Source organism: Pundamilia nyererei, unplaced genomic scaffold, assembly GCF_000239375.1.
Source record: "Pundamilia nyererei isolate P.nyererei 1_Seehausen unplaced genomic scaffold, PunNye1.0 scaffold00007, whole genome shotgun sequence".
NCBI classification, from domain to species: Eukaryota; Metazoa; Chordata; class Actinopteri; order Cichliformes; family Cichlidae; genus Pundamilia; species Pundamilia nyererei.
In genome coordinates, this window is record NW_005187408.1 from 5324943 (window position 1) to 5346720 (window position 21778).

At 45.0% G+C, this 21778-nt stretch overlaps 3 protein-coding genes across 7 annotated transcripts in view; 1 reads left to right on the forward strand and 2 right to left on the reverse strand.

The window, feature by feature from the left end:
- The window catches only part of boc (BOC cell adhesion associated, oncogene regulated), a 23731-nt gene extending 18275 nt beyond the window's left edge, over positions 1–5456 (forward strand). Inside the window, exons 7-18 of the mRNA XM_005722653.1 lie at positions 428–700; positions 784–1049; positions 1134–1299; positions 1651–1719; positions 1993–2202; positions 2551–2726; positions 2808–3030; positions 3141–3329; positions 3421–3632; positions 3712–3794; positions 4067–4215; positions 4363–5456. Coding sequence (XP_005722710.1) covers positions 428–700; positions 784–1049; positions 1134–1299; positions 1651–1719; positions 1993–2202; positions 2551–2726; positions 2808–3030; positions 3141–3329; positions 3421–3632; positions 3712–3794; positions 4067–4215; positions 4363–4532 — 2186 coding nt within the window. The 3' untranslated portion in view covers positions 4533–5456. The remainder of the gene's footprint in view (positions 1–427; positions 701–783; positions 1050–1133; positions 1300–1650; positions 1720–1992; positions 2203–2550; positions 2727–2807; positions 3031–3140; positions 3330–3420; positions 3633–3711; positions 3795–4066; positions 4216–4362) is intronic.
- Positions 5457–7537: 2081 nt separating this feature from the next.
- usf3 (upstream transcription factor family member 3) lies at positions 7538–16673 on the reverse strand. Of its 3 annotated transcripts, none has more exons than XM_005722655.2 (7): positions 16572–16673; positions 15926–16049; positions 15780–15811; positions 15602–15684; positions 15414–15510; positions 10444–15299; positions 7538–9431 (listed from the first exon to the last, which is right to left on the reverse strand). In XM_005722655.2, exons 2-7 carry the CDS (start codon positions 15967–15969, stop codon positions 7623–7625), a joined length of 6921 nt encoding a protein of 2306 aa, XP_005722712.1. In that variant the 5' UTR covers positions 15970–16049; positions 16572–16673; the 3' UTR covers positions 7538–7622. The 3 variants fall into 3 exon arrangements, with proteins under 3 accessions (XP_005722712.1, XP_005722711.1, XP_005722713.1); XM_005722654.2 differs by having other exon boundaries at positions 15926–16052; XM_005722656.2 differs by lacking the exon at positions 16572–16673 and adding an exon at positions 16298–16351 and having other exon boundaries at positions 15926–16052.
- Positions 16674–18005: 1332 nt separating this feature from the next.
- Positions 18006–20919, reverse strand: naa50 (N-alpha-acetyltransferase 50, NatE catalytic subunit). 3 transcript variants are annotated; one of them, XM_005722660.2, is made up of 5 exons: positions 20637–20919; positions 19195–19328; positions 18851–18970; positions 18442–18508; positions 18006–18331 (listed from the first exon to the last, which is right to left on the reverse strand). In XM_005722660.2, exons 1-5 carry the CDS (start codon positions 20642–20644, stop codon positions 18154–18156), a joined length of 507 nt encoding a protein of 168 aa, XP_005722717.1. In that variant the 5' UTR covers positions 20645–20919; the 3' UTR covers positions 18006–18153. The 3 variants fall into 3 exon arrangements, with proteins under 3 accessions (XP_005722717.1, XP_005722716.1, XP_005722715.1); XM_005722659.2 differs by having other exon boundaries at positions 19195–19331; positions 20637–20918; XM_005722658.2 differs by lacking the exon at positions 20637–20919 and adding an exon at positions 19929–20389.
- Positions 20920–21778: the final 859 nt, after the last annotated feature.

The following is a 21778-nucleotide window of genomic DNA, read 5'->3' on the forward strand; positions in this document are numbered from 1 at the left end:
CACACACACACACACACACACACACACACACACACACACACACACACACACTACAACTGTGTTTTCAGAATCGATTAAGTCACTTATCAAGCAAGAACACGAACCATGTTGTTTCCAGCTCATAGTATTTCCACTATAGTTAGAACATTTTGGGGTTTGGATGTTTAGCGAGACAAAAATAGTTATATAAAAATGTAAATATTGGAGATTTTTGGCACTTGTAAAGCAATCTTAAGGAATCAGGAGATCAATTAAGTGTTTTGGTGAACGATTGTATTTACCGCACCGAAGTTTACCTCGATTAGTAGTTTGGTCTACAAATACCAGAAAATAGTCAAATGTTTCCTAGATCCACACAGATGCATATGCACAGAGTTTCAGGTCGGCCTCCTCACCTCTCTCCTTTGTGTGTTTCTTTTCCCTGCAGAGCCTCCTCAGGTGATGGTGGAGCTGCAGCAGCGGGAAGTCGTGTACGGCGACACGGTGCGCTTCATCTGCCAGGCCCGCGGTAAGCCCGCTCCCTCTGTGATGTGGCTCCACAACGCCCAGCCGCTCGCCCAGTCTTCTCGCCACCGCCTCACCTCCCGGGGGCTGCGCATCTCCAAAGTGGGCCCCCGGGATGACGGGCTGTACCAGTGCATGGCTGAGAACGGGGTGGGCAGCTCACAGGCCTCCGCTCGCCTCATCACCGTATCAACCGGTGAGTGGGTTCAGTTTGGTAATTGTTGATGATTTTCTTTTATTTCACAGATGTTAGATGTCATCCTTCTTGTTTCGTTACAGGGACTTTATCCCGAGGGAGGCTGCCTTCCATGTACCGCCCGCTCAGCCCAGACAAGGTGCTGAGAGAGCAGCCGCCTGTGAGGCCGGGGGTTGCAGGTGCCATGTTGCCTCTAGACTGCTCAGAATTTCCAGGGTACATGCCTGCAGAAGCCCCCATCATCCTCAGTCAGCCACGCACAGGCAAGGCTGACTATTATGAGCTCACCTGGAAGCCGCGGCACGAGCATGGACCTCCTGTACTGGAGTATATGATAAAATACAGAAAGGTACTGCAAGAAGCTCATCGTCTAAACTTTTTAGAGTCACACATGTGTTCTTGTGTTAGTAACTGAGCCTGCTCTGCCTCTCAGGTGGGAGAACTTCTTGCAGACTGGACCTCCACCAGTATCCCGGGCTCTCTCCATAAGCTGACTCTATCCAAGCTGCAGCCGGACAGCTTGTATGAGGTCGAGATGACTGCCAAGAACTGTGCAGGGCTGGGACAACCAGCCATGATGACCTTCAGAACCGGCAAAGGTACAACAACAACTGTTATCCTACTAGATTCCTTCAGTCTTCGCGCCAGGTGCTTTTTTTTTTTCATGCCCGGTACTTGTGGTCAGTTCACATCAGCGTGCTGCTGCATAATCTGCCTGTAAAAAAAAAAAATAGTCCCCAAGAAATTCCCTTATTTGTTCCGTTTTGAGTCATGTTTGCTAAACACTGAGGCACTTTAAGGTAATCATTATTTTGACAGCTTTAAACACATCTTAACTTTTGACTTCTCAGACTCAGGGAGTCAGAAAGTGACACCAGTCCTTTCCTTTAAAAATGACTTGGAGTACATTTCTTTAAGATGATGTGGTGCCTTATCTCTTTTGTCCACAGGTCGCAAAAATCTGGGAGTGTCAAATGATCCTCCAAAGACTCCCTCTGTCCCCTCACCAAGCCTCTCTCGTAAGCTCTCAACAGTCCTGTGTATTACTGAGACAAACTCCTCTCTGATTAACAATACTAATAAATCTATTACTTTGATTATGAACAGAGCTAGATACAGTTTCACCTTCTCCTTTCACTAACAAGTCTCACTTTCTCTTGCATTTCTGTTCCCTGAAGGATGAGCTCCCAGTAAGTCCTGAACGTGACCGTTGTTGAACTTTCTCTCACTAGTTTGAGTATATTGTCCCTGTTTGTAGCTTCCATTTGACACTCTTCCCTGCTTTTCTTCAGCTCCCGAAGCCCCCGACAAGCCCACGGTCTCCACAGCGACTGAGACGTCGGCGTACGTGACTTGGATTCCTCGCGGTAACCGCGGCTTCCCCATCCAGTCGTTTCGGGTGGAGTACAAGAAGGTGAAGAAGGCAGGAGAGGACTGGGTGACGGCGGTGGAGAACATCCCCCCGTCGCGACTCTCCGTGGAGATCACGGGCCTGGAGAAAGGTCAGCCATCTTCACACCCTCTTTTCAAAACCGTAGCGTTGTTGCTCAAAGCTGTTTACTCTGGCTCGGTGGGGGGAGCAGTAGGACATGTCGTACCATATCATTACAACAATGATGTCCACATAATTGCATTCCCGTGGTCTGCAAAATTTATCACCATAATGAGTGTTGTTTCAATCATCTCAGTAATTGTTGCCATCAGTCAAAAGCACAGCACAGCATCGCATTTGCTCAAAGAAAACAGACAGTAAAGTGAAAACAAGCCTCATTAATCAGCACAACAATGGGAAAGCGTCACTGGCTGGTTGTAATCCCAGAGATGAACAATGCCCGTTCATCTCCCTGTAGGTACGTCCTATAAGTTCCGTGTGGTAGCGGTGAACGTGATTGGTTCCAGTCCTCCCAGCGCCCCTTCCAAGGCATACACGGTGGTTGGCGGGAGAACACACGAACGCCCCGTCGATGGACCCTACATTACCTATAATGAGGCCATCAACGAGACCACCATCATTCTCAAATGGACGGTGAGTGTCCAGAAGGAGATTGAGGATTTCAAAAACAAGCTTGCAGTGATTTATAATGTGATTTATTCTCCCCCTCGACAGTACACTCCAGTAAACAACACGCCCATCTACGGTTTCTACATCTACTACCGGCCGACAGACAGCGATAATGACAGCGACTATAAGAAGGATGTGGTGGAAGGGGACAGATACTGGCACTCGATTACGGACCTGCAGCCCGAGACCGCCTACGACATCAAGATGCAGAGCTTCAACGAGAAGGGAGAGAGCGAATTTGGCAATGTCGTCATCCTTGAAACAAAAGGTGAGGTGCTTTGTTGGCGAAAGCTTGTCGCAGTCAGTCGGTCTTGTCTTTTACAAAAGAGTTTCTTTGCTAATAGTTAAATTTTTTCCTCTTTCTCCTTTTTTCTACAGCTCGTCCTAACTCCCAAAAGCCTCTCCCATCAGAGACTCCCATTGACCCTCGGTATGGACCGCCCGATGGAGGCGTGCCTCGCCCCGGCGACCTCCCCTACCTCATAGTTGGCGTTGTCCTGGGAGCCTTCGTCTTCATTATTGTCGCCTTCATCCCCTTCTGCCTGTGGCGGGCTTGGGCCAAACAGAGTGAGTGCACTTTGCCGTTCCTCGAGTCTTTACAGGGATTAACGTCTTTCCCGTCCACATCCGTGTAATTCCTGTTTTGTCCTCATTTCAGAGCAAACAACCGACATGTGCTTCCCCGCTGTGGCCGCCCCCGTGTCGTCATGTCAGTACACCATGGTTCCTCTTCAGGGACTTGCATTAGTGGGCCACTGCCCGCTGGATACTCACATGACTGCTCCACATGGCGTGTACCCCGCCAACGGAGAATACACACCAAATGGCAAACCTCACCACCCTAAGCACTGCCTGCCAGGCCTCCAGCAGGTAAAAAAACAAAACTAGGTTTTATACTATCCACGAGTTTTTGTTTGAATATTTAATGTATGCTCGTCTGTCTGTGCAGGATGGTGTGGATTGTGATATGGAGTGTGACACGCTGCTGCAACAGCCCAATGGACACCTGCCTGTTTACCACTATTCTACCAGGTGTGTTTTCATTATAACACTTATTTACTTTTTAATGTACTGGACTAACACCGTAAAATAATTCTACCAATATGAACTGGTGACATTAAAAAAACCTTTTTGTCCTGATTTGATGAGCAAGAAAACTGAATTTTGACCAACAGGCTCAAGAATTTAAACTGAACACCTGGATAAACGTTGAAGAAATTTGTTGGCTGAACATCCCAAACGTCACAACTGGTATGGACAATAAAAAAAAAGTCTAATAAATATGTTTTTCTTGTTTTCTTCAGTGGCCCTGATCATCCTGAGCACTCCTGCTATTCTCCAGATGACTCCACTCTCCAGCTCCTCAACTCCCCACATCAGCTTTTAAACTCACAGGACGCGGGAGGTGACGGCGGCTTCTGTGGTGGAGACAAAACGGAGGACATCGCTCCAAGTATGTGAGGATGTCTCCATTAATATCTGCTCATAATGTTCTTCTTTTATTATCAACCAAACGAGCATCTTTTAAGGATGCCTTTGTTTTGGTGTTGTTGTTGAATCCTCCTGTCATCTTCTCACCATTCCTCTCTCTTTACCGCAGAGCCGGCATCTTTCCCGCTTCTCTCTCTGGAGGACGAAGGGATTTTCACCACATCCTCTTCAGCAGCCACAACGCCACAATCCCAAGATGCAGCTATACAGGAAGTGAACATCCTCCCAAATGAAGCGTCCCCCGAGGACGAGGGGACGGCCAGCGTGACAGATGCATGAGAGACTGTTAAATAAACCGTAAACAAAAAGAGAGAAAATATTTATTTTTGTATCACAGATATTTATATATTTATGCTTTTGTACATAAGTGTCCGATTATACTGTATATAAGGTTATTTTCATATTGAAAAGAAAGTGACTTTTTATTCATAGATCTCCTCACGCTATGTCACGGACAAAGGGAGTAGTATTTTGTCTTTTTGTCTGTCTGCATTTGAGACCTTTATTCCTTGTGTGAAGAAGAGTCTGGAGTCTCCAGGGACTTCCTCTCAGTTCAGCACTTCACAACTAAACCCTCCCCACCAATCATGTCTTTCCCAGCCTTCCTCCATCCTTAGTCTGGACCTTTTAGGTACTTAGCTTTACGTACAACAGAAACACAATCGGACCCAGTCTGATGCTGTCAAGAGGTGCTGTTTAGCTCTGCGATATCACGTTCTCGGTCATTTCTGTATAGCGGTAACACAAATGTATTATGCATTGTTCGTCATTAACAAACTATTAACAAGTGTATGCAACATAAATCATTGTTTCAGTAGTGTACAAGAGATTATATATTGTATAGTTTATTTATTTTGTTTTGGTATATTTTTTTTAAAATCACTGAATGGGAGAGATTCTGGAAAATGTCTTTAACTCAGTCATTGATAAGCTGAACTTTATACTGCAACCATTTCTGTGTTTACTTGTTTGCTGGTTACCAAAAGACTGCCAGGTGAGGCTGCTGCGACAGGTGTGTCAGTATTATTCCTCCCTCACTGGTCGGTACATAAGTGTTAGTCTTTGACAGAGACATCTGCAATCAAAATGAAGGAGATCCTGAATCTACACTCCCTTTTTTTTTTTTTCTTTTTAAAGTGTAGCTGTTCTGTGGTTGCACATGCTGGAGCACTATTGCATGTAAATAAATGCTTATGAAATTGAGTCGAGTCGTTTGTGAATCTTGAGCATTAGTTCTTTAAGCTTTTTAAAAGTCTTTCAGAAAATTTCTTTGGAAATTGGCTGCTTTTTTACTCATTTTCAGAGAAATGTTTTTGTTTTGTTTTTTGCTTGTCAAGCCACTTAACACTCATAATGAATCATCCAAACATACAAATGGGTGAACCAGGATTGTTCTACACACTTCTAATTTGAGCAAAAACTCAATTTGTTCACATTTCTTTAGTTGAATCCGGAACAAACTTCACCGATAACAGTTGACGGGTATAAAAGTTTTTTTTTCCATTAACAAAATGATTCCCAAAAAGCTGTTGACTGTAAAATGCATTTGCAAGACTCAGCAAGGTGTGCAGTGTTCTTCAAAAAAGTGAGGAAATTAGACAAGTGGAAAACAAGAAGTAACAGACCTAAAAACCTCACAGCAGATAAATATTTGGAAGTCATATCCTGAAGAAAGAGGAAGAAATGCACAAAGACCTGATTCCTGACCTGAGAGATACGTCCAGTCCTTTCATCCACGGAGTGTTTGCTGAAGCCTCATCATATTGTGAAGGTGGAAGGGTTCCTGTCATGAAACCATTCTTAAGGAAGGGAAACAGAAAAGGCTGCGGTTTGCCACATTACAGGACTGAAAATTAGTGTCAACAGGTCTGATGAAATGATGAATCCAAATCTAAAACTTTTGGTTTAATTGATCATCACTATGTATAGATCAGAAGAGAGAGTCAGAAGTGAGCGGCGGCAGGCTGTCGTTTGATCTAGAAAAATGTTTCAAATGCTGTCATGGACAAGAGAATAAAAAAAGCACACAGTTTTCCAGTTGGCAGCAAATACAAATGTCTCCTTATAAACTTTATTAATCAATCTTGTATTTACAAATACATACATAATCTAATAATTCTGATATTAAACATTGGTATTTACAAAATAGCTCTTGGAAAAACAATTCTGTACAGCACAACCTGATAAGTTAGTAAATTACATTAGTAGGTAACTGTGCAGAAGGTTTCTCAATGACCCAGGATACACTGAACTCAAGTTTTAAACCTAAAACTGATTTTGTTTTACTACCAGTCGGTTTAACCAACATTTTTACAACAAACTTTAAAGTGCCCCTGTTATGCTTTTAACTTTTTTCTTCATCATTCAATCCGTTTCATAATTTGACATGTTTGAAAAATCCACACCAAAGAGAATTAGAAAGGTTTTATGCAAAGGTCTCCCTGCGATGCCTATTAACGTCTCCCTGCAGAACAGGAAGAAGTATGATAAGGACAACTCAACCGTGATGTCCACAGCTGTCCATTCTCTCCCACAGAACACATGACTATTATTATTCCACTTAACACTTGACACCCATGTAACAAACTGGAATAATTTTGCCCATCCTTGAGGAAGGACAGAACGAGCAGTGACCTCAACTCAAAAATGGGCGATAACTCTAAAATGTCTCTTATCAGCAAAATACTCCAAATGCTTTACTGTAAGTCTCCAAGAAGTGCAAAATCACCATTTCAACAAGTGCTTCGTCACCACTTTCTGAACTCATTGAACATTAAAAGCTGCTCTGCACTAACAGCAAACACGCGTGGAAAAAACTCTCCAAGTTAAGAAAAAACAAGGCTTTGCCGTGATTTTGATCAAATTCAAACGTAGGATGATGTTAAAGTTAGAAGCGATGGCATGTTTTTATAATGTGGCTACGGCTTTCTGTTTGCAGATGTCAGCTTTTGAAGGGCTACGCCAGTTACATGTGAATTTGGTGGAGCTAACCATCCAGACCAGAATGGGCTCGTGGGAGTGTAGCCTCAAAAAGACAGCAGTGCACAAAGAGGCACACCTTTGCTTGTAGACCTACAAAATAAAATTAGGAGCCTATAAGCATAAGAGGGACACTTTAAAGACACACATTTCCATGTTCCTGTAAAATTATAAGATTGTTCAGATATTACAAATGATAACATTGGCAAACGCCAAAGGGAACATATCTGAGACCAAAACTGTTTTGAACATGTAAACAACAAAAATCACCATTTCAACAAGTGCTTCATCACCACTTTCTGAACTCGTTGAACAATAAAAGCAACAACATTTAAAATTTTTGCTCTAAAGCTCCAGTTCACCATCACATTCACGCTGCAGCAGGTCTCCTCACACGGCCGAGCTGCCGTCGTGGCCCAGAATGTGGCTGATGTTGTGAGCAGGACGATTCGGCTGCTTGCCCGAGTCGGCAGATGCGGTGTTAGAGAGAGACAGCAAGGGAGACATTGGCATCGCTGAGCCATCAGTGGGCATGCCGGTAGCGATTTCGGGAAACAGAGAGGTCAAGTTGAAGTTGGAGATGTGAGGGGTGATTCCAGACGAGTTGGCGATGGGCATCGGGGGCATTTCTGGAAGCAGCGGGAAGCTGGCCTGACCAAAACCCACAGGGCGTGGCGGGGACAGGATTGAGCCAAAGCGGTTGTTGAGTGGAGGAGCGCTCCCTTTGTCGGCACTCGGGCTCGTAAACATTTGGTTGGGAAAGTATTGGAGGGTGACATCACTGGAAAGGCTGGGGTGAGCAGCTGGAGAATAGGAAGGGTAGAAGGAGGTTAAAGTGTTCTGAGGCTCAACAGGGAGGAGGGACGGCGTACGGGAGGCGTTCGGCTGGCTCACTGGCGGGATGAACGTAGAGTTTGCATTGATGGGAGGTGGAGGATTCATCCCTCCCTCAGGAATAAAAGGGAAACCAAAGTTTTGTGTTAGGTGCTGATCAGGAACCAGGTTGTTGTCGCTAGGAACCTGAGCACTGTCTGACATGAAGCGCACAATGGCGCTACGCCGTGCCTCTCCTCCAGACTGCGGTCGGCTCAGCAGCACCCCACCTCCAGGGGGCAGAGGCAGATGGCCCTCAGGCTCAAACGGGTTGCTCGGTCTGAGCGTACCGGATCGAGGCCGGTCGCCAGGTCTCAGTTTGGTGGGCTGAGGATCTCTGGCAATGTGGCGAGAGTGTTGGCTAACAGCAGTGGGTGGACGGGAGGGGGCGGAGGAGCGGCCTGGCTCAGAGCTGCTGTGTGGGGGTGGAGGGTGAGGGAGTCCTGATCGCACACCTGGGCCTGGGTGCATGTTACTGCTGACCTGAGAAATGTGGCCCTTGTTTCCCTCTGTAAGTCGCATAGGCGGAGCCTTCTGGGTTTGGGGAACACTGGGACTGGAGGTCTTGGCCTGTATGTCTCCTGACGAGTTTCCAGGCACACAGCTGTACTCCATGCTGACCGGAGGACAGCACTGCACTGCTCGTTGGTGGTTGCTCTGCTCAGGAAGGTGGGGGGACAGGAGGCTTTGCATGAAACTCTGATGACATCCATCCTGTTCTCGAGGCAGTGCTGGTCCAACCTGGACCCCTTGTGAGCCAGGATGAGCTCCACTGTAGCCCCCACGATTTCGGCCATCTGTTGCAGGGCCCATCCTGAAACCTGGCTGTTGCTGCCCCTGAGGCCCCCTCTGGGAGGGAGGCACTGGTTTAGATGTCATGTCACTCCCACGAGATACCTGAGCCTCAAAACCACTGAGCTGATGTGCTCCTCCTGCACCCCCCATTGCCTTAAAGGGCGGACACTCTGAGACCCGCTGAACATCAGCGGACCCCAGATGGTCAGATGGCAGACGGCTCTGTGGGTTATGTGCAATGTTGGCCTTCCCTCTTGACGTGTCCAGATAACCACGGAGGTCTGGCTGCTCCTGAGCGCCACTGTGACCAGGCTGAAGGTGGAGACCGATGCGCTGCTGCTCGCCACTAGTGGAGCTTTTACCGATGAGCGCCTCAGCAGAGTAGCTGGACACACGGTGACGTTCCTGCCGAGATGGAGTGCAGGTCAAGTCAGACGACCGTGACACAGGATTGGCGGGAGGAGAAATGAGCTGCTGCTCCAGACTCCTAGAACTCATCATCCTCTGCATAGCATTATGGTCTTGACCAGACTGAGGGAGAAAAAGTGGAAATATTATCAGTAACACCCTCAAAATGAATCTTAACTATCATAAATCAATAAGAGCAATAAAAACAGATCAGAGTGGAGTCCAGTGGTGCCCCTTAGTAATATTTTATGCAGCTTGTGAGGGCAACAAACATAAAATGCACTACTGAACATTTTCATGTCATGTCACGCTACAATATATCAGCCCAAAAAATGAACAAGGGAGATATTTATTCAATTTCAACATCTGTTCTTCCCATCATAGCAGACCAAACCTTTCTAACATTAACAAATAAGGCTGCTGTCCAGAAATGCAGAAAACTCAATCAACTTAAAGAAATCTATCAAGAAATGAATTAATCACATAAAAGACTATCCTCTGAACTGACGCAAGTTGTGACGTTGTAATGTGATGTAATGTAGTGTGCCTTTTTCTTGCATGGCCCTCAATCATATGTTAAGTCCCAAAAGTGGCACTCTGTCATCAAAACTTTGAGAACCCCTGGTGTACAGTGTCATCCAACCACAAAGCATGTGTTAACATTTTTATCCTGACAGCTCTCAGATGTTCATGAATAGATGGTAGAAATTAAAACAAAACAAAACACAATGATTGAACTACATTTCAATTACAAACAATCTTAAATTTACACTCCTCTGTCTACACTGTGGCTGTAAGGGCAGAGCTGCTATTTCACTGCAAAGTCCCCCACACACTATAAAGTGTCAATACTGTGATTGTTTTCTTTTCATGATTTTTTTTTCTTTCTGTAAATGAGAGTTTCTCTGTGGTAGACTGTTGCAGCAGCCAGGTGTTTGTATAAAGGACACTTAGGTAGTTAGACAAAGTTACACTAACTTAAACTGTTTCAGATCTCTTGCACAGGAAAAAAAAGTCTCATGGGTAATACTTAGTAAATGGTACATGGAGAACAAAAAAATTCCACTGGACTGGTTTTCAAATATGCTTTATGCTAAAAATGCAACTGTCACTTTTTATATCACATGACACCAACCTTGAGGTGGTCCTGCTGGGCCAGGTGATTACTGTGATGGCCCCTGGAACTGGCTGCCTGTGCTTCACAACTCTTTTCCTGGTGCCTAAAGTGCTGCTGCTGGATCTGCTGCTGCAGATGCTGCTGGTGTCTGGAGTGAGAGCTCTGCTGCTGCTGCTGCAACTGCTGCTGCTGCTGTTGGTGTTGTTGATGCTGTCCCTGTGGAGGCTGTTGGTGTGTCTGTTGTTGGTGCTGCTGGGGATGAGACTGGTGCTGTGTTGGCTGTTGATGCTGCTGTGATTGTTGGTGTGACTGCTGTGGATGTTGCTGGGTCTGCTGCTGCGTGTGCTGTTGATGCTGTGCCTGTTGTTGTTGATGTGAAGGATGCTGCTGCTGCTGAACTCCAGACTTTTCCAGGTGATGCTGCTTCTGCTGCAGGCCAGCAGGTGAGCCTGTTTGACTGCCTCTGACGAGTGCCCGCTTCTTCTGGACATGCTGCTCTTGTTGCTGCAGCGCCCTCTGGTGTATTGAGTGGCGCTGTGCTGGGTCTGACTGCGTCAAGTGGTGCTGCAGATGATACAGATGGTGCCTCTGCTGCTCCTGCTGTTGCTGTTTCATGTAAAGGTTCCCTCCCAGATGTTGACCAGGCTGTGTTACAGCATGCTGCTGATGCCCCTGGGGCAGATGAAGTACCCCTGGCTGGTTCTGCTCAGGAGGTCCTTGTGGAGGGCAGTGCCCATCTGCAGGCCTAACTACCGGGCTCATAAAAGAGTTTGCAGAGAAGATAGGGCCTCCACCTTCTGAATTAATCCTTGTCATGACGGTTGAGGAAGACGACGGTAGCTGACCTACCATCATCTGGTTGTGGTCAGCGGCTTTCACATCCATGTGGTTGACAGGGTTACCAGATGGAGGGCAGGGCTTAGGTCGTTTACCAGTGTTTAACATCACCTCATCCTGAGCCTGCCGCTTGGAAATTATCTTTACTTGTCGCTCGCCAATACCAACTCCTCCCTGAGCCCTCATTAGTGTAGTCTTTAAGGGGATGTACTCATTTGGCTGTGTAGCACCTGAACAGGGTGAGTGAGCATTATTTGAGGCTTGGGATATAAGAGATGAGGTCCCCGCAGGAGAGGGAGTTGAGGCCTGTTGGCCAGGCAGATTTGGGGAGCCAGGGTAGGGCTGGTGACTAGAGCTGGGCCTAATCAGGTTGTTGACACTGAGGCTTGCCACTGTCCCACTCTGGGATGAGTTCTGAGACTGGACCTGGGGAAGAGGCTGAGACTGGGAGTAAGAGATGTTTTGTGGATGTCTGCTTCCACCGGCTGCACTCACAGGCCCTTCCCCAACCTGTCCTCTGACAGACACCTCAACAGCAGGTTTAACTGTTCCTGGGTCAATAGGCTTATTCACTTTAGCCTGCTGCCCAGCTGAGCCTCGTTCTTTACTGGCTGACACTGGTGTGGTTTTTGTGGGCTCCCACGTGGCTGTGGTGGGGTTAGTAGATGCAGTGTTTTCCCCAGAGCACCCTCCACTCCTCCTTCCAGGGCTGTCCTGCTCCAGCATGGCTAACGCCAGCATCTCTGCCTGCTCATTTGTGAATGTAAATGTTCCAAAGGACCCAGATGATGCACCGATAGTGTGGCCTTGGGGAAGCATGGACGCCACAGAAAACCCTCTACCACCCCCAGCTCCAGAAGACATGGGAGAATCAGTCTGCCTGCTAGAGGTCAAAGAGTGCTCCAGAGTTTGATCATCTAAGTTAGTGTACACCTGTTGAGACAACGAAAAGTCCTTTCTAGGAGGAATGTCAGGAGCCACTACTAAGCTCTCTTTGGCTGCTGGTGTGGACTGCATCTCCTCCTGAGCCTCACTGTTTGGTCTAGGGGCCTGAGGCGGTTTGCCCTCAGTAGGATGGCAGGAGGACAGATTGGGTGTGCTCACATCAGTCTGCTGTGTTGTAACTCTGGGAGCAGTGTTCCTTTTACTAATATCTGAACTTGTTGTAGGGGTTGTTGCAGAGCTGTGCATAGCAGAAAATGAAGGTGCAGATGATGACAGAGTTGTGGACACAGAAGATGAAGGAGTGGCTTGAGACTCCTGTTTATTACAAGGCAGAGAATCTTGTGAAGCAGATCCCTGGGAACCACAAGGTGATGTTTGTTGGGTAGTCTTATTAAAAGGTAACGGTGCAGTTGCTGTGGTACTGCTGGTGCAGACTGGAGTCAAACATACAGTAGAAACAGAGGAAGAAGTGTACAGAGTTTCAGAGGCAGCTGCTGAGGTCACCACAGGTCGGTTTTGTCGAGAAGCAGCAGTGCTGGCAGTGCACTTAGTTTGTGTTATGCTAGTTTCTGTACTGGCGATAGGATGTTTAGCCTCAGCAGTTGAGAGCTTGGTTACAGCTGAGTCGCTGCCAGAAAGTGGAGATACTTTACTCTTGTCAACCAAGTCTGAACTAACCGATGGCTCGATCGATGTGGCAGTGACTGTTGTAACTGCAGTTGTGATGCTGCTAGTGTTAGAATGACTGAATGTCGAATCACTCTGAGACGCACTGACAGAGGTTTTATCCCGTGGATGGGATTGACTAAACACAGCTGGCCCGCTGGATGAACTGCTTACAATCATTTTCTGTGTGTTCTGTTGTGTAGTGACACTACCTATAGCTTTATCTAAAACTGTGACAGCTGTGGTACATGTGGAGTTAATGTCTGTGACTTTAACAGATGCAGACTGTAAAATTTGAGATCCTGTAACCTGAACTGTCTGGCTCTCTCCTGTAGCAGCTATTGGCTTGGCACAAAGAGCTACAGCAGGTTGTGGGGGACTGGTTTCCTTTTTCTTTGCAGCTTTAGTCCTTTTTGCTGCTGCTCTCTTCATATTCAAGGCTGTGCGAAGCCTCTTTGCTGAAGGCTTAGAGGTACTAACCACCAGCCCTGATGTGACTGGGACCTGTAGCTGTCGGGCAGGTAGTGCAAGTGTGGCTCCAGAGATGGATGCTGGAGCAGGAGGCTGCTGCTGCAACACTGATAATGGAGCAGGTGGAGGCTGACCATTGTTCTGACTAGAAATGTTAAGAGGAAGACCCTGAGAGATGCTCTGATTGAGACTGCTGAGGGCCCCTAAGCTGTTGAGAGCCACATTAGTAGTCGGTTCCTCACTGGTAGTGGGCTGGACTAGCTGCAATGTACTCTGGCCACCCTGGGAACTGGCCTTATCAGAAGTCTTCACAGGCTGCAAGGCAAACACCTGTCCATTCACAGTGATAGTCTGCGGGGTTGTAGGAACTGGTGGAGAAGATGATGTCTGGGTGGCCTGCGGAGGATGGCTCGCTTGAGGCTGAACAGGGCGAGGAAGAATGTGCACCAGCTGCTTTCCCCCTACACTTTGCAAGGATGGTGCAGACACCGAGGTGCTGGTCATGGGTATCTGAGTGGAAACAGTAGGGATAGCAGCAGGCACCATGCCAACTTGGGGATTCTGAGCAGAAGTTGCAGCCTGATTGGGTGCCTGGATGATTACAAAATGCTGACATGGTGTTTGACTTGTTATTTCCTCCCTCACAACTGGCTGGGTAGGGCAAGCACTGGCCTGCTGCAGGATTACAACACTTGGATTGTTTGTGTTCTGTGGTACTGTAACACCTGAAGCTGTTGCTCCACCTGGGTTGACTTGCAACACCTGCATGGTCTGAAGGAGAGGAAGCACGGTGGCCTGTGGCTGGGGTACCAGGGCTGGCTGAGGGAGGGGTTGAGGTTGTGGGATTATGGCTGGTTGAAGAAGAGTAGGCTGGGGCTGAGACACGACTGCAGGGTGGGCCACCACAGGTGGCTGCTGCACTATGGCTGATTGAGGAAGAACAGCACACTGAGGTTGGCATGCTAGGATAGGCTGAGGCTGTGTCTGGTTTAGGACTGCTGGCCGTATCTGGGGTGCTCTTTGAAACGGCTGCGCTTGAATGTGACCTGTAAGAGGTGCCTGCTGTACAGGCACCTGTGGTTGCATCTGTATTTGAATTGGGTGAACAGATGGTTTGCTGCCCATTGGACATACAGTCACCTGCTGGATAGGCTGGGTGGTGTTGCTGACTTCTGGAGTGGAAAGACTTTGGCAGACTGGCTGCACTGTGTTCCCTGCCATCTGCAGTGTTGTCCAGGTAGTCTGTGTGCTGCCTGCTGCCCCAGCCCTGAGAAGGGCTTGGCTGGTTGGGATAGCAGTGTAACTTGCAGTCCTTATGGTAGCGTCCTGCGTTACCCATGAGCAACCCTCTGAAGCTTTTGTAGGGTGGGTGGATGCAGGCAGAGCAGAGCCTTCAGTGGGGAGCTGTGAGGCTGAAGTAGCTGCTAAGGTGAGGGGCTGAGCTTGCTGAGGCATTGACGTGGATGCTGCAGGAATCTGGAGGGTGATGTAAGACACAGAAGGTGGCAGAGTGGGTGCCACAGTTGGTGCTTCAACCACACACTGCTCTATCATTCTCAGGCTGGGTGTAGACTGAGTGGGTGCTGCTGCTGACCCAGGGAGAAGTGCAGGGGTAGAAGAAGAGTTGTTAACATGCAGCAGGGCTCCATTAACCCTTAATCTGGCACTGGCCTCAGATGATGGCTGAATAATTAATGTTTCAGATGACTGTTTTCCTGGGCTAGTCTCCTTTCCTGCAGGGAATTTCCCATTGCCATTAGAACAAACAATTATCCCCTTTGGGAGCTGGTGAGTAGGGGGAACTTTTGCCACTTTAGCACAGCGTTGTTTGCCCTTCCAGTGGATAGTGGGATCTTCCAGAGGGTTAATGTCATTGGCTTTGAGGAGCTCAATATAGTGAGCACTCTCTCGCCTCAATTCCTCCAGCTGACGCCGCAGCCGACGGATTTCTTCTGCTGCAATGAGGTGTAGAGTTCATGACTTTAACCACACATAATCCATATTCACACTTAACTTGTAGGATACTCCAACTAAATTAGGAAGCTGGTGTGTACAATATTAAAATTTACCTTGGACTTTATCTCCTCCTTCCAGAAGCATTGTATCATTTTGTTTCTTCAGTTCAGTGATGTAACGAAAGGCCTGGTCCAGTATCATGTTCTTACTCTAAAAATAAAATCACATTTTTTTTCTATTAAAATATTTTGCTCTAATTTCACTATATTTAGGCAAACAGAAACACCAGATTGTCTCTTACCTGTTTAAGTGCTTGGGAACATGGCAAAAGATTACCAATGCGGTTAATCCCGGCATTAATCTTTTCTTTTCTGTGTCTTTCAACTAAAACAACAAAAAGACACAAAGTCATCAGAATTCATGTACATTTAAAGTAAACCCTACACAATAAATCTATGGTCATCTATGGTTTTTTTTACCTGCATTGTGAGATTCTTTGTTTTTCTTCTTTCTGCAAACAATAAAATAACGTTAAAAAAATTGAACAGTTCACATTTTAAACGACCACTTACGGAAATTATTTGACTGAACCGGAACAAACAGACTATATCTCAAAGATGTTTACTTGGGTTTACGGCCAGGTGTCTGAGTTTCAGTCATCTCTGGCATCCTGTCCTCACAGTTGCCTGTATGATAAGGTACCAGTCAACACATCAACAGCTGGACCTAAAATCCATTCCGTGCTCGTCCTGCTGCAAGCAAAACATAAAGCATCCGAACAGAGTATTGATTATAAATAAGAGCACTGTCAACACACCGCTGTGTATCAGCTGAGAAAAATAGTACAGATACACTAGTGATGAGCTCATACTGTTTCATACAATAGCAGATATAAAAGTATTAAATCTGTCAAGCTACACTCAGCCTCTACTACTACCAGATGCTAACAAGCTAGTGTAATTACCCTATCTTTACTCATTTAGATAAAAACACTTACCGACACGTTACAAAGTAATTAGAGTGTTACACGAAGTGATTAAACAGATCTTTCTCCTGGGCTTGTGTAACGATATCGGCAGCGAGCGATGTTCATATATTTAAACCTGCAAAGAAACCTAAGCAATTACCTGTTCAGCTAGCTTTCTGATAGCTAGCAGGCTAACAGCTATCTTAGCTTATCGACACCGACATGATTATTAAGCAGAACAACGCCAGTCGCTTCTCGGCCGTGCTCACACAAATGCTGCTTACAGAGAGTAGTTTTCACGAACCTTTAGCCTCGACATTTTGGAGACCGCTGTTCCTGTAAGAACTTTAAAAATTGGAGGCTAACTATTAGCTAGCAAAGCTTTCAACTCATCTCCCAAAACAATCTGAATAACCTAACTTAGTGCTGAAAGGGGCGGGCCGTACGCAGTCCTGAAAGCCAATAGCATTCCAGAGGTAGGAGGTTATATCCAATCACAACACCTATAAGCATCCAAGGAAGAGTTTAAGGCAGAGGGAGACATAAATCATACACACACACACACACACACACACACACACAAAACCCAATTTCTATACTAAATATTCATAATGTCAAAACATAACACAACTTTTACTGCAAATAGTAATTTATTCATTTAGACGTTAAAAAGTCTTACAATATAGAGCTCCAGAAAAGATAAAATTCTCCAAAGAAATGAAAACATGCGTATACTACAGTGGAGAGGACACAACTCTCCTTGCATGCAGAGGTGTCAGAGCTTCCTCTGGGTAATACACTGTTAAGAGATCATAGCAAAACTCCAAAACTTTCAGCTGAAAGTGTGTGTAATCACTGAAGCTCACTGTGGCAGGAAGTTTGAGAAGACCAATGTCATAAGATGGCTACATAAGGTGCCAAAGGTGTTTAAGGTATGTCTCAAAACACTTGTATATATTTAGAAACAAGCATCCACAAACACCTCCACCATACTACTGAAAATAATGCCCAAATCCAAATCGATCTGATGTTATTCATAACACATTCAATACATTTGTTTGGTTCTCTCGTTCCTTTATATTTTCACTCTTTGTGATAAACCCAGGAGAACCTCTGAACCATTTGCCATCTCAGTGTGAAAAATAAAAATAACAGACTAGTTGAAGGGGGATTTAAATAACAGCCTGGAAATATTTAAAAATTAAAAGGTACTGAACGCATCTTCCCACTGCCACAAAACCGTCAAGCTTTTCCCCTTTCTCCTGTACTGAGGGGACGCATTTCTGCCCCCCCCCGGACACAACAAACCGGTCAGACTCATTTCTCATGAGTCCAAAGATTCAGGTGGTGCAGGAATAGAGCTTTGTCTGTTCCACATATCTCAAGTATCACTCCAAGCTGACCACCTGGGACTGCATTTGTGTCGGGGGATGGTCTTTCAAGCACTTTTTCCCTTTACTTTTCCAAACCAACTGATTTCCTTTGATCAACAGCATAGATATGTCCCCTCCAGCTTTAATAACCGCATTTAAAAAACAAAACAAAAAAAACAAACAAAAAAACAACAATGTGATTTGAAAACACCAAATCTTTCCCCCTCCACCATGTCAACTGTCAGAAGTTGGTAACTTTGTCAACAGGAGCACTATAGGATGCTTAGCTTTTTGTCATTGTCAATTAACAGTATGAAGAGAATTTGAAAAAAAAAGAAAAAAAACAACAACAACAGGGGACCCCCTTGTGAAATAAATGCAGCAACTTTTATGCTTGAAATTTGTTTTCTCTTTTTAGCGTCCTTTGAAGAAAGTGTTGAATCCTGGGGCATTTGTCACAGTTCTGTTTCTGTGGAGGCGGCCACATTAGTGCCTTTTCCGAACGCTGTGCCCCTACTCTGACTTCTGAAGCTCTCCACTGGGCAGTGCACAAGGACTGCGCAGGCTCTTTTGCAACACATGGGCATCTGCAGGCTCTATCCTCTTGTAGTAGTTCTTCTTTGTCTCAATAATCTCAAAGCCAAACTTCTGGTAAAAGTCAATGGCCGACTCATTGCTGATCTGCACATGACTGTAGAGTGGGAAAATACAAATGCATTAACAGGCAGCTCATCTGGAAAATCAGCCAAAAATAATTCTTGTATGCAGATAAGTTTTCATGCAAATTCTGCAAACACTCACAGGTAAATATTATCAAAAGTTCCATCCTTCTCGCAGATGTTTAGCACATGATTAAGCATCTTTGTACCTGGCGTAAAGGTAAAAACAAAATCACCAATTGCACAACAGCCTCTTCTTGAGGTCCTCATAACTTTCAAGAAACAGTATCAAACAGTCTAGTCTATCATACATCTCATAGAGGATGACAATTGCTCCTTTTATTAATTTTGTTCTTTTGTAAGGTGACCTTGGCTTTTTGAAAGGTGCCCTCAAATAAAATGTATTATTATTGTAACTTCCGTTATCAAACTAATGACAGTAGAGCTTCTATTCATCTGAATCACACATAAGGATAATTAATGATAGTGGGGAAGAAAAAAAAAGTTTCTTCTTCAGGAATCAATAACAGAAACAATCTACTACTACTTACCAATTCCAAGTCTACGGTAGGGTGCTAGACAGCCAAGTGTCATGATGTACAGTCTCTTCTGGTTCTGAGAGTGGTCCACTCTGCAGCACACAGCACCCACTGCAATGTCATTGAAGTACGCTGCAAAAAACCAAAACAAAACATGATGCTGAAAGATCAAATACCTCTAAAAGCCACATTTCTACATTTCATTTGCCATGACTGAAAATCAAGCTGTTAAAGTGCATGCAAACTGAATTCCACCAGTCGCTTTCCTCTTTAACGCATCAATGTCATCACATACAGTCATAATCAGGTGTCACCCTAACTGAAGTTGTCTAGGTGTAAGTATTGTGATGTCTTACCTAGCTTTGCAAGCTCTCCAACTTCCAGCACATCTTTGTAAAACTTGTCGTTGTAGCTGACGGGGAAGATGACCTGGTTGAGGCGTTTCAGCTGCTTAATGTTGTGGGGCGTAACGTCCCCCAGCTCGATCCGGCTACTGGAACAAGAGCAAAACGGTCAAATGGCTGACAACAGGTAAACCATTTCATTTAACATTATATGAACCAAAATACAATAAAGACTAATAAACTGACATCTTACAAGCCTTCTATCCTTTATATTTGTTTATAAGCACAGTTCTTTCAGTCTATACACTCAATATTTGAGTAAACACTTTTACTATCAAAGCTCAAAGATGAATTACACTTTGACTATCAAAGCTCAAAGATGAATTACGCAGATAGTTGTCTACTTTGAGTACTGATTAAATCATCTCTCATGAACTGCGTGATTTCGTCCCAAAAGCTATAACACTGCTGAACTGAACCTGTTATCAACTCTTGTATAGCTTAAATCAACATGTCCCCTCATAATCACACACATACATTTACATAATCTACTACTAACAGTAATTCTTTGGACGAATGCCGCGCTTAGAAATAAATTTAAACAACACCTGCAGCTTGTGCTTTTTATAACTCTTTACTTAAAAATGAAACTTTTCTACCATCAAAATTGATTAATATTCTCCTTTAAATATCTATAGGATGACCAGGGGACATGGCTGGATTTGTGTAACTAGTAAATGACCCACACGTAGCAGTCCACTCGCCTCAGTGAGAGGTTCACTGTGGTATTTATAGGACGACTACACATCCAAGAACTGGTGGAGGTCACGTGTGTTGTCCTTAAGCATGTACAATGAGATCGGTGAAACCCTAAGTATACAATTAATACACTTCAGCCTTTATTGCCCTCGTGGAATAAGAGAATTTATTCAGAAATGTCCAGAAGCATCATTGATAGTGTGTTACTTTGGCAGATCAAGTTACACTGAGTCAGCTGGCACAAAAGCTAAAGTTGCTGTCATGTGTGACATTAAAATGGTAACTTTTTTGCCCAACGTGAGATAGCTGCGTCTAAGACTTTCGACAAAACTGGTATGACTCTGTGCAGGTAGCTGAGGTTCGCGGCAAATACCAAAAATAATCAGAGCTATGATTAGCTTAGCTAAACTGGCTTTACTGACTCAGCTCTCCACTAGCAGCGAGCTAGTTAGCTTAGCTTGTACGCGACCTACACAAACCGACAAGCGGCTAAAGTTAACGACAACAACTAAGACAGCACCACTTCAGTGACGGTGCTGTCCTTTATATAGTGGCCATGAACCTAAATAAAAGTCGTTTCGCAAGCTAGCTAGCCTCGCCGTCACCTCCCCGCCTCCTCCTGTAGGAAAAAAACAGACATGAAAAACTTTACTTGTGCTAAGCTACGTATTCGTGACCCAAAAGTTCACACTCACCCTTTCATTTTAAAGAGATGATATCCCTTATTTTCGAAGAGTATGAACTCTGAAGTTGTTTCGGGTAAAAGGTGAGAAACTGGAAAGAGTTGGGGTCGGGGATGCCTCCCGTTTTACCCTCCACATGTAGCTAGTTACGATGGTTGCAGTTAGCTTAGCCGCCACACTCCTTCCACGACTGTGTGGAGACGGACTGTCAACCCTGACCTCCGCATGCGCACACGCGCCTCTAATGTTAGATATGAGACTTTTTGACCTGGATTTGGACTCTCAGGCTCTTTTCCAGCCAAATTAAGACATTTAAATAACGGTTTATGTGTTGAAAACATCCTGGTTCTCAGTCCTAATTATATAGGGCTCGTATTCGTCTCGCATTATTTAAGGGGACCTTACTTCTGGTGTGACATTGAGGCGTGTGAAATGCATTTGTCTGACCTCCGAAAGCAAGCATTATATTTTTTGGGGAAAAGCGCCTATGTCTTCGCCCCAGAACTGGATTACTACTACTCGATGAAATCTACCGTTTTAGTTTTCTAAATATATTACTGAAATTATTTTTTATATTTATCTACTCATAAAAAAGGAAATCCGAAATTAGTTTATATATGTAATACAGTGTTGGTCATATGGATGCTGAGATTTTCTGTTACACAACGAAAGCGAAAGAAAAACCCATGAGCCCTGTAGTTCTGTAAATTTGTAGTTTGGAGAAACTACCCCAATAAATACACCCCCCAATAAAAAAATAAAAAAAATAAAAAAAACAAACAAACAAACAAACTGGGGGTATGTATACATATTTAAATAAATGTATTTTATCAAAATTACATTTTCATCGTTTACTCCTAAACCACCCGAAAGATAAACCGGGAGTTGTGAAAGCACCTCCATTTTGGCTCAACCGTTGCTGAAAAGATATCAAACAACATGAGAGATAAGCTGCCGTGGCTCATTATGATCTATGTAATGTAGATAGGTTGTTTATCGTTGCAGAACTTACATCACTGTGGGTTTACGCTCGCTCACATAAGGTGTACTTAAAAGTTTACGTAGTCTCCCATAAAACCAATTTACCACAAAGGTGAAAACATAATTTAACACAAGGGTTTACAACAACAATATGAGAAGCTATGAGCTCGGAG